Source organism: Bidens hawaiensis, unplaced genomic scaffold, assembly GCF_021521415.1.
Source record: "Bidens hawaiensis isolate Kalapana, Puna unplaced genomic scaffold, B.hawaiensis_p1.1 tig00017236_1, whole genome shotgun sequence".
Classification (NCBI taxonomy): Eukaryota; Viridiplantae; Streptophyta; class Magnoliopsida; order Asterales; family Asteraceae; genus Bidens; species Bidens hawaiensis.
Window position 1 is genome coordinate 508,412 of NW_027492607.1, and position 11,990 is coordinate 520,401.

Below are 11,990 nucleotides of genomic sequence, written 5' to 3' on the forward strand. Positions count from 1 at the left end.
ATGATAATTTTATGTTAAAATAATGACTAATTCTTGGTTATCCTTTGATGAAATATTGTGTTTAAACAATTGAAAGCAATATACAAGAATTATAAATGGTACATCTTGTTATGTTGAAAGACTCTTGATTTTATCATTTATTTATAAATGTTGTTCATGCAACTTTATAACTTAAAATAATTCTTGTATGATACATGAAAATTTGTAAACACATATCCTCATGTTTAGATTTAAAAAGATTGAACATTTGTTATGAATCGATACTCTTGTTAAGTAATATTATAAATAATTTGCTAACACAACAATTTTAATATTACACTTGGGTTGAAAATTCATAAATCAAGGGAATACTTGAACTTAGTTTTATTTAATCAACCATAGGTGGATTATGTGTTGTTCATGTAATCTTTCCGACCGGTTGTTAGATTTGAGTTTCGTAATTGAATGATAATCTATATCTTTAAATTTCAACATAAAGGTTCACTTACATTATAGTATGATTTGAGGTGATTAGTTTGTATAATTCATCCTAAGTTTTCCAAAAAATCATTTGGATGGTTATCTATAACAAGAAACTATTCTTTTTAAAACAAAATAGTAAATTTATCATATATTTAAGTTTACCATCATTAGGAGTCAAGTGGATTCTAAGTTAAGGTGATAGCTTCTTAATTCCTGTTTATCTCCATTATCGTGTTACTTGCTTTAATTTATTGTTACGAGATTTTCTAAAAATTAATCTTGAAAACAAATCAATTAAGCTCATTTATCACGGTTATTATATTTGCAAAGATTTGTTATTAAAATTTACGTGTCCATGGATTGATACCCAGTTCTTGCCGTTACTATATTACCACACGACGGGTACACTTGCCTTTTGTGTGTGTGGTTAAGTCTAGGTGAAAACCATTTTTAAAACCCGACAAAGTGTGAAAAATCTTTAATAAAAATATATATATCTCACACCACATCAAGTTTTTGGCCCCGTTGCCGGGGACACGGTAAAATTTTAATACTAATCTAAGTTTTATTTTAACTGTTGTTTATAAGTGTTCAAAAAAAATTTTTAATTAAATTTTGTTCATTTTAGCTTATCTGGTTTTAGTCTAAAAAAGTAATTAGTTTATTTAGTTTTAGTCTAATTATTTAAAAAAACAAAAAAAAATTAAATTATTTATTTCCGCTTTACTTGTAGTTCACTTTTACTTGTTTAGTTTCTTTATTTATTTTCTTAAGTAATGAATGTCCACCACGCTCGCACCTAATCTTGTTTCACCACTTTCGGAACCCGAACGTCACCTTCACTAAAGGTTACGCAACCGTTCACGTGTAGTAGCTGAGACAATAGAAAACGAGGCGTTTGCGGACGAAACAACCGAAGAAACCATAACGGAACAAAACATGGCGGAACAAAATGGGCCAGAAAACGAACCTAACATGAACCAATACGGCAAGCCGACCCTCGAAGGTTATGGAAGTGGCGTAGCACCACCGGAAATCGCTGTAAACTTTGAAATCAAATCTAGCATCATTCATATGGTGGAAAATTTTGTTCAATTCCATGGGCTTCTCGATGAAGATCCCTTGTCTCATATCTCTCAATTCTTACGAATATGCGGTACTTTCAAAATCGAAAGCTGTTCTGAGGACCAAATTAAGCTCAAGCTTTTTCCCTTCTCCCTTCGAAGCCATGCCTTGGATTGGCTAGAGTCACACCCATCTGGCACAATTACCAATTGGGACCAGATGATAGAGCAGTTCCTCCTGAAATACTTTCCACCAGACAAAACCGAAAAGTACCGAGCCAGCATCATCGGATTCAGAACCGACGAAGACGAGTCGCTGCACGCAGCCTGGGAGAGATACAAGGGCTTGCTAAGAAGATGCCCACACCATGGGTTGAAAAAATGGTTCCAAGTTCAAACATTTTTCGATGCCCAATCTAGCCAAAATAAGCAGGCAATTGATCAAATCGCCGGTGGAGATCTCAGAACCAAATCTCCCAATGAAGCATTCGAGGTTCTAGAGAAAGCAGAAAGAAAAGCTTTGCATACAAACCACCACGATCAACCCCATCACACAAGGGTATGCACCATGTTGACTCCAACACTCTTGTCACTACACAACTCGAAGCACTCTCTAAGAAGTTTGAGCAACTACAAACAGAGTTAGTGAAAGCAAAGACCAAGTGTGACACTTGTGGGGGTGAACACAAAACGAAATATTGCCAGAAAAGAATGATGGTTGAAGATGTTGATTACGTGAGCCGACAAAACAACACCTTCGGGAACACATATAACCCTGGTTGGAGGAATCATCCTAATTTCAGTTGGAAGGATGGAGCAAACAATCAAACACCACCTGGGTTTGACATGCGTCCTTTTAACCAAACTCATCCAGCCCAACCAAAGCCTCAATCCCACAACCAAGGGCTAAGCACTAGTCAACACCCAAACAGTGGGGATACTGTGGAGATTCTTTAAACACGACTCTTAGCCAGTACTGAAACTTCAAACAGATTGACCGAAGAAAGGTTCCAGAAGAATGAGGCGGAGTTAAGGAATCAAAAGGCATCTTTACAAAACATCGAAAATCAAGTGGGTTAACTAGCCCGGTTGCTTTCTGAAAGACAACCCGGTGGTCTTCCAAGCAACACAGTAACAAACCCAAATGCTCAGGCTAATGCCATAACATTAAGAAGTGGCAAGACCACTCAAGATGTGGTATCCCCATCACAGCCAGTTGATGATGAGACTGAGATTCCTGACAAGGTGCATGATCGGCAAGTCCCAGCAAGTACCGCACAAGTCAGAGATCCAGTAAAACCATATGTCCCACCCATTCCTTACCCAAACCGTCTTAAGAAAGAAAAAATGGAAGCCCAATATGGCAGATTTCTTGAACTCTTTAAACAATTACACATCAATCTTCCTTTCATCGAGGCAATTTCACAAATGCCAAAATATGCAAAGTTTCTGAAAGATGTGTTAACAAACAAGAGAAAATTGGAAGAGCTATCACATGTAACTCTGAATGAAGAATGCTCTGCTATCCTCCATAACAAGCTACCCACAAAGAAGACCAATCCATGGAGTTTTACCATCCCTTGCTTGATAGGAGATTTATTTGTCAGAAATGCCCTAGCTGATCTCGGAGCTAGCATTAACTTGATGCCTTATGTGGTTTTTTTCTAAATTAGGACTAGAAGAACCAAAACTAACCCGCATGAGCATCCAGCTAGCCGATCGATCAGTGAAGTATCCTAGGGGCATAGTTGAAAACATGTTAGTCAAAATTGATAAATTTGTTTTTCCGGTAGACTTTGTAATCCTCGATATGGACGAGGACACATCTGTACCCCTCATCTTAGGAAGACCATTTCTAGCCACCGCTAGGGCCCTCATTGATGTTTGCATAGGAAAACTCACACTAAGGGTTGAAGATGAGGAGGTAACATTCGATATAGGCAAATCCATGAAACACCCACAACACAATGATGATTCAGTTTATTATATTGACCTGTGTGAGTCTATAGTGAGTTGTCACCTTCGTGAAACCATTGAAAAGAAAGCATGCAACACTCAGCTGATTGAGAAAAAGGCATACGCCATCCTCCATGAGGAGCAATCCACTGAGGATCAGGAGGCAAGTGAACATCAAGAGACGTACGAGACCGTTGACCGCAAATTGGAACCAAAGGCGAAACCTTCAGTTGAAGACCCGCCAGTTCTTGAACTTAAGGAACTTCCCTCCCATCTCGAGTACGCCTTTCTCGATGGTGAATCTCAATTACCCGTCATCATCTCTTTCGGTTTATCAAATGAGGAAAAGAAAAGATTGCTTGAAGTTCACAAACTCCACAAGAAAGCAATTGCTTGGAAAATCATGGACATCAAAGGAATCAGTCCATCATTTTGCACTCACAAAATCCTGATGGAAGAGGATTTCAAACTAGTCGTGCAACATCAAAGACGTCTTAATCCAAACATGCAAGACGTTGTAAAGAAAGAAGTCATTAAGCTGCTCGATGCTGGATTGATATACCCAATCTCCGATTCCCCTTGGGTAAGCCCAGTACAGGTGGTACCAAAAAAGGGTGGTATGACGGTTGTAACAAATGATAAGAATGACTTAATTCCTATGAGAACCGTCACAGGCTGGAGAGTTTGAATTGATTATCGCAAACTGAACGACGCAACAAGAAAAGATCACTTCCCCCTTCCCTTCATTGATCAGATGCTTGAGCGTCTATCAGGGAAGATGTATTATTGTTTTCTTGATGGTTTTTTTGGATACTTCCAAATTCCTATCTCCCCTGAAGATCATGAGAAAACAACATTCACATGCCCTTATGGCACATTTGCCTACCGACGAATGCCCTTTGGATTGTGTAAAGCCCCAGCCACTTTTCAACGTTGTATGGTGGATATTTTTCATGACATGATCGAGGACTCTATGGAGGTATTCATGGATGATTTCTCTGTTTTTGAAATTTATTTTGATCACTGTCTTGAGAATTTGAGAAAACTGTTAACAAGATGTGAAGAAGCCAATCTTGTATTGAATTGGGAAAAATGTCACTTCATGTTCAAAGAGGGTATTGTCTTGGGACACAAGATATCACGGGCAGGACTTGAGGTCGATAAAGCAAAAAACGAGACCATTTCAAAGCTCCCACCACCCACATCTGTCAAATCCATTCGAAGTTTTCTTAGCCATGCTGGTTTTTATTGCCGCTTCATAAAAGACTTTTCAAAAATAGCTCGGCCAATGACACAACTTCTAGAAAAAGATGCTTCCTTTGTGTTCTCCGAGGAATGTCTAAAAGCATTCAAAATGTTAAAGGATAAGCTTGTTGATGCCCCAATCATGGTAGCTCCGGACTGGACACTCCCGTTTGAACTCATGTGTGATGCAAGTGATTTTGCAGTTGGGGCAGTGTTGGGCCAAAGGAAAGATAAGCACTTTCATCCTATTTACTACGCCAGCAAAACTCTCAATGATGCTCAAGAAAACTACACCACCACCGAGAATGAGCTTTTGGCGGTAGTATTTGCATTTGATAAGTTTCGTTCTTATCTTATCCTTTCCAAAACCATTGTCTACACAGACCATGCAGCCATTAAATATCTTTTCAGCAAACATGATGCTAAACCTCGATTAATCCAATGGATTCTGCTTCTTCAAGAATTCGATATTGAAATTAAAGATAAGAAAGGCGTCGAGAATGTAGCAGCCGACCACCTCTCCCGTTTGGAATGCCCATCTTCACAAGAATTAGTGGGGTCCCATATAAACGACAATTTGCCCCACGAACTTCTTATGTATATCCAAACAAACGAAGAGGAATGTCCATGGTTTGCTGACATTGCTAACTATCTCGCAAGTGGGGTCATGATCAAAGGTTTGACACATCAACAAAGAAGAAAATTCTTTTCCGATGTCAAACATTATTTTTGGGAGGATCCACACTTGTTCGGAATCGAAGCCGACCAAGTCGTTCGTCGATGTGTGTTCGGAGATGAAGCAACCAAAATCCTCCAACATTGTCATGAAGGACCCACGGGAGGAGGACATCATGGGGTCACATCCACCGCAAAGAAGGTGTTTAATGCCGGTTTCTTCTGGCCCACCATCTTTCGAGATGCTCACGACCTTGTAAAATCTTGTGATGCATGCCAACGGACAAGCAACATTTCTGCACGAGATGAAATGCCTCAAAAGGCCATACAAGTTTGTGAAGTTTTCAATGTTTGGTGGATTGAATTTATGGGACCATTCCCGACTTCGTTTGGAAATCGGTACATCCTAGTTGTAGTCGACTATGTTTCAAAATGGGTGGAAGCTCAGGCTTTACCCACCAACGATGCTAGGGTAGTTGTTAAATCCCTAAAAAATTGTTATCGCGCTTTGGTGTCCCGAAAGCACTCATTAGTGACCGTGGAACACATTTCTGCAATGCCCAGATTTAAAAGGCATTGTCTCGCTATGGTGTCCACCACAGATTTTCAACACCATACCACCCGCAAACCAGTGGGCAAGTTGAAATCACTTACCGGGGGATTAAGCGAGTTCTTGAGAAAACAGTCAGACAAAATCGTAAGATTTTATCTGAAAAGTTAGATGACGCATTATGGGCTTTACGGACCGCTCATAAAACTCCTATCGGTACCACACCAGTTAGGTTGATTTATGGAAAAGCTTGTCATCTTCCTATGGAATTGGAGCACTGAGCTTACTGGGCATTGAAAGCCGTTAATCTCGACTTAGTCGATGCGAGCGAGACTCGGTTCATGCAAATTCATGAGCTAGAGGAATTGAGAAATCAAGCTTATGCGAATTCCACAATATACAAGGAACGCACTAAGTTGTTACATGCTAAACGCTTGGAAGAAAACAAAGAATTCAAAACGGGTGATCGTGTTTTACTTTACAACTCTAGGTTGCGTTTATTTCCCGGAAAGTTGAAGTCTCGGTGGTCGGGTCCGTACACGGTCCGAAAAGTCTTCCCATACGGAACCGTGGAGGTAGAACATGATGACGGTAGCAATTTCAAGGTTAACGGCCACCGCCTAAAACAATATCTCGGCAGACCGGTCGAGCTAACTTTGGAGGTTGTTCACCTCCATCCCAAAAACGAATAAATAATGCTCGGGTCTCGCCAAGACCCAAATCAAAACTAGGCAATTGTAAGTAGTTATATAAAATAAATAAATAAATAAATAAATCTAATTAGTTTTTTTTTTATTTTCGTATAACAAAAAAAAAGAAAAAAAAAGAAAAAAGAATCAATCTAAATAGTTAGTTTAAGTTTTGCGTAACAATAAAATATATATATATATATATAAGAAAATTATTATTAATAATAAATAAATAAACAAATAAGTAAGAAAAGACAAAGGTGCCTAGGCATAGGCTTGGTCTTATGTTTCAGAAGATCATTTTCCTTGATATTTGCTGCATTTGTTGCTTTTTCATCATTGCACACAACAGTGGAGTAGGCTTGGGGCATGCCTCGTCCAAGCATGAGGTTATGCCTACATGCATTTTTGGCTATAAAGAGCCATTTTGAAATTTTGTCTATGCACACCTTTCCCATTCTCTAAATCATGTCTTCCAAAGCTAGCATTAACAGCCCAATTCCAAAGAAGTCCCGTTCCGAAACGAAAGAAGCAACTCAAACAGCAATGTTGCTTCGTCTGCAGGAACTCGTTAAGGAGCTCAGCTGCTTGGTGATGATGAATGGCCAAAAGCTCATTGAAGTGGGTAAGACAGCTAACGATGTCAAAAACGAGATCACTTTTGCTAATGCTCAAATCACAGAGCTCGGTTGTTCAGCTATCAAGAACGAGAAGAAGGTGGTAGAGATGACCGACAACATCAATGAGCTCAAGAACGAGCTCCTGGCTGTGAGTCAAAAATTCTATATAATCTAAATTTCTCCACTATAGAAAGAAAAAAGTAAAGAAAGATCAAATTCACTAGTAAATACTAGAAAAAAGGGCTTTCTACATAAGCATCGTCTAAAACAACGATTTTTATTAGCTGTAGAAAAGAAAGAAACTTCATAGAAGTTGAAATATGAAGAAATAGATATGCCTAGCTATTTTAGTCTATGGGTAAAGTATCTAATTGATAGAGTAAGCACCGTAAAGATCAATTAGCGAGGTTTTGGCCGATACAATAAGAACTGCTTACTTTATGTCATGATGTGAGACAAGAGCTCAAGTCAAGGAACTTGAAATCCGCACCTTGCACTACCCGATTCCGTCGTTCCCAACCGACCCGTTCAGCGGAAACCTTTTTTAGGAATTTTGTTTTTTTGCTAGTATGTACTTATGTTTCGTGAGCCGTATTTCCCCGTGTTCGGCTCACCCGGATATGTAACCTTTATCTTTGAATGAAATTTTAGTTTCGAATTAATTTTTATTTTTATTTTTATTTTTATTTTTATATTTAGGCTTCAAATTTTTATTTTTATTTATTTATATTTTTTTTAGCGATTAAGTTAATTTCTTTATTTTGCATAATCGGGTTTACTTTCGAACTCAAAAGGTGTTAATTCCTTTAGGATAAATATGAACAGGTTTGAATTTTGTCATATAAAGGCAAGCTTTGGGCATGCCTTATCCAAAGCATGTGGCTTGGTCAAATTGGAATCTTTTCCTTGATCATCGTTGAATGCTAAATCGTCCTTGTCTGAATCTTTGATATTGTGCATCAGCATGGGGCGTGCCTCTGACACACTTGGGTCATGCCTGAAGCCAATGTTTCATTATAAATTCATGCTGCTTCTTTTGGTTTTACTCACACCTTCAAGCACTTCTAAAAAAACTATCTGAGAGAGAGAATGGAGTGGCGCCCGGTTAAGAAAACTACTAAAGAAAGACGTACGCCAACTTCTGAAGAAACCTTGCTCGAGAAAATGAAGCAAGTGGCGGAAGCTAGTATTGCAAACGAGAAGCATTTAGTTGAGTTAGGACAAAAGGTCGAGCTCATGAGGCTCGAAATCCATCTTCAAGCCGAGAGGCGTACGCTCGATCTCGACCAGAAACTCAATCGGTTGCGTTCGACTTTGCAAGCCTCACTAACCAACTCCATGAACCGCTTGACCGCAACCGCTTGCGCGCCGATCTCACGCGCATTAGCAACCAACTCAACGAGCCCGTCAATCGCACCGCTCACTTTCCAACTCCGCCTCCACCCGCCGAGTACGGGATGGGTAGGGGTCGTTTCATGTAGTATCTCGGTTGTAGTATCCTCTCGTTTCTATTGTAATTTTTTCTTTTTAGGATTTCGTATTTTAGGATTCGTGAGCCTAATTTTGGTCGTTTTGGCTCACTCGGCGTGTAATCGTGCTTACTATTTTAATGAAATGTTATGATGTTTAGTATTGTTATTTTACTCTTAATTTTTTTAAAAACTCTTCGTTCCCAATTATTCAACTTCGAAGCTTTTAAACTGTTAAAAGATCCAATATGCAACAGCCCAACATGGGGCGCGCCTACCTTGGACTCGGGCCATGCCCATCTTCACATCTGTACAAACTAAATAAATAAATAAATATAGGAAGTTTTAAAAATAGAGTTTTGTTTCTTTCTCCACCCATACATCCCATAAACCTGCACATCACTTTCAAAATACAAAAAATTACCCCACCTACTCTCTTTCAAATTTTTCTTTGAACCCTGCATCCTTCACCTGTGCATACATCAAACACTTGACATCTTCAGTCCTTTTCTTTCTTCTGTTTCGTCATAGGTATGTTCCATAGTGGTTTTAATTTTAATTTTTAGGGTTCATGAATTGGGGTTCCTTGAAATCAGTTCAAACAACATGCGAACTTTGCATGATAAACCCGGAATCAACTTGATTTTAATTTTAATCTCAGTTGTACAGCCGTTTTCTCTTGTTTATTAATCGTTTTGCCAAAGTGGTTCGGGTTCGGCTCTGCCCAGTGTACAGTCGTGGTTTACACCTCATTTGGGAACGGGTTTGAGCATCCTTTTCAATTATAAATCCATGCCCATTCTTAGCTGTACATTAACCTGTTGACACACCCCCGTACTAGATTTTTTTATCGCAAACATTGCGGGCATGACCAATGCCCCACCTAGGCACAGCCCTGTGCCTTTTCTTAGAATAGTTTCTGTCCGATTTTGGTTTGTATTCCTTTGCTAACTTTAATCGTTTTTAGGACCATGGAGCACGCGTACTTGGTCTTCGAACTCGATCACGAGAAATTTTGTCGTGATCGCCTCCGCATCCTCCTCAATCGTCGTGAAGAACCCAACTTTCGGGTTTGTGAAGAAACTTTAAGACAAGTCGGTCAAGTGGATCGTTACAACGAGCTTGTTACGGGCCCGTGGCGCCGTCTTTTTTAACACGATAGTCAATCCGTTCGTGAAGTTACCTTGGAATTTTTAGCTTCGTTCACTTTCGACATTCAAAAGTTGGACCCATGGGACGATTCTGTCATTAAGTTTCGCCTAGGAGGTTTGTGGAGAAATTCCTCTATCACCCAATTTGGAGTTGATTTGGGTCTTTACACGGTCGATGAGATCGAAGAACCTATTTTCTACACTGCGAAACATACTTTTCCCGACAAGGAAACCGGGGATTTTCACGGTAGTGGTGATCAACGAGCTGCATTATGGGAATTTATTGGGACAGGGGATCATAATCCAAGTTCAACTAAAAGTACGGCTCTGAAAGACCCTTTACATACGTATATCCATCGTCTTCTTGCACGTTCCGCTACCGTGCGCTGTCAGACGGCGGGAGTTGTCACATTAAGGGAGCTTTTTGCCCTTTACTCCATGGTGACAAAAGAACCGTGTAACATTGCTTATCTTTTTTGTCACATGTTCAAAACCAACTGCACCGCCGCCTCGAGCAAAACACCATTAGTTGGTGGGTCTTGGATTGTTGAGTTTTATAAAAACTATGGAGTGTCGACTCAGGGCACCGTAGGGGTTTCTACAAAAAAAATTGACCATTGAGCTCTGTTCAAGTATGGGGATGATTGCCGACTTACCAGGCCATATTCGTCAGTTTAAAGATTCTAATGGTCAGGTTTGGGACCCGAATGATCCCACTCAAGCCACCATGCAAATTGTTGCACTTGATCAAAATGATGAGAACACTTCTGCTCCTCTTTCGCCACCCCCGCTCTAAGTCGCGCGATACCGCACCTTCATCTCGTTCCATGGCGGATCTCATGACGGCCATTCGAATCGCCTCAAATAACGCTCGTCGGGCGTTAGAAATTGCACAATTAACTTCTCACCAGGTTAGCGAGCTTGCGACCACGCTTCAACGTATGGAACAAGACATCACTTTTATACGCCAACACATGGCCAGGAAGTCGGGATCGGAGGAGGCATAGCCGAACCGTGTGTTGTTTTCTTTTACTAACGTTAGGCGTTCCGTTTCGTTTATTTTTGTACATTTTTTTATGTTGTTTTGTACCTAGTTTTAGTTGATCTTGTAGTTTTGAAACCTTTTAAGTTGTGTTTATGTTGGCTGACTTTGTAGGACTATCTTTTTATGCTATCTATGTTTTGTTTGTTTGAATTTTTGCATTTTAGGCTATTGTGGGCACCTACCACACGCTTGGGGTACTACGGCATTTAGGGGAGTCTCATTTTACCTTGTCTCCTAACACTTTATAACACACTTTATGCTTATTTCTTTTCACATTGAGGGCAATGTGAGATTCAAGTGTGGGGAGGGGTTTACTTGAACTTTGTTTTGTCCAATAAAATATTTTTGAAAAATCTCTCCAAATTTTAATTTTTGTGTCAAATATTAAAAAAGAAGAAGAATATTAATAATAAATAAATAAAAGACAGTTAAGCCTTTTAATGAATTTTTGACAAAACCAAAGGTTAAGATTGTATTTCGAAAAGCGCTCGTTCAAACCAACCACCGAATCAACTTTAACTTAATGTGAAAACCGAAAATATGGTTTGTATTATTTCGAGACAAACTTTATGTAAAATGTGGCGTGTAAACCCAATCCCTCCGTTTCCGTGAGCAAAGCTTCAAGCCTTATTACAATATATCATCGCTTACGTTTTGGCGGATTGATTGAGTCATTTGTTTCGTGTGATTTAGAACTTGTCTTGGGAAAGCTTTTCGAGATCATAACGAAATGTTGCATAAAAATGGAGGTAATATATAGTCAAACTTAACCCTTCCCTCAAACACCATATATAACCACATACTCCACTTCACTTCAAAACTTCCCACATAACAACCCTTTCAAATTTAGCCAACTCCCGTTTTTATTTTCAGTTCAAGTCAAGTCTCAAGGATATCCAGTGCTAGTCAAGAATTAATCTTCATATTTCGGTCAACAAATTTATGTCAAAGAAAAAATATAAAAAAAAAAAAGAAAGAAAGAAAAATGGTTTCGAGAAAATCATCACAAAATAGGTGATAAAGAGAGCAAGAAATTGTGAACTCAAGACATTGAAGACAATCAA

At 39.2% G+C, this 11,990-nt stretch overlaps 1 protein-coding gene across 1 annotated transcript; it reads left to right on the forward strand.

The window, feature by feature from the left end:
• The first annotated feature begins 1,401 nt into the window (after positions 1–1,401).
• LOC143553424 (uncharacterized) lies at positions 1,402–3,194 on the forward strand. The gene is made up of 2 exons (XM_077043422.1): positions 1,402–2,167; positions 2,611–3,194. Exons 1-2 carry the CDS (start codon positions 1,402–1,404, stop codon positions 3,192–3,194), a joined length of 1,350 nt encoding a protein of 449 aa, XP_076899537.1.
• Positions 3,195–11,990: the final 8,796 nt, after the last annotated feature.

Bases quoted from the DNA above. Each gene is read 5' to 3' on its own strand.
- LOC143553424 (XM_077043422.1), top strand. From the start codon at position 1,402: ATGGCGGAACAAAATGGGCCAGAAAACGAACCTAACATGAACCAATAC. The intron at 2,168-2,610 runs GTTAGTGAAAGC...TGGGTTAACTAG, and splicing joins TTTGAGCAACTACAAACAGA to CCCGGTTGCTTTCTGAAAGA.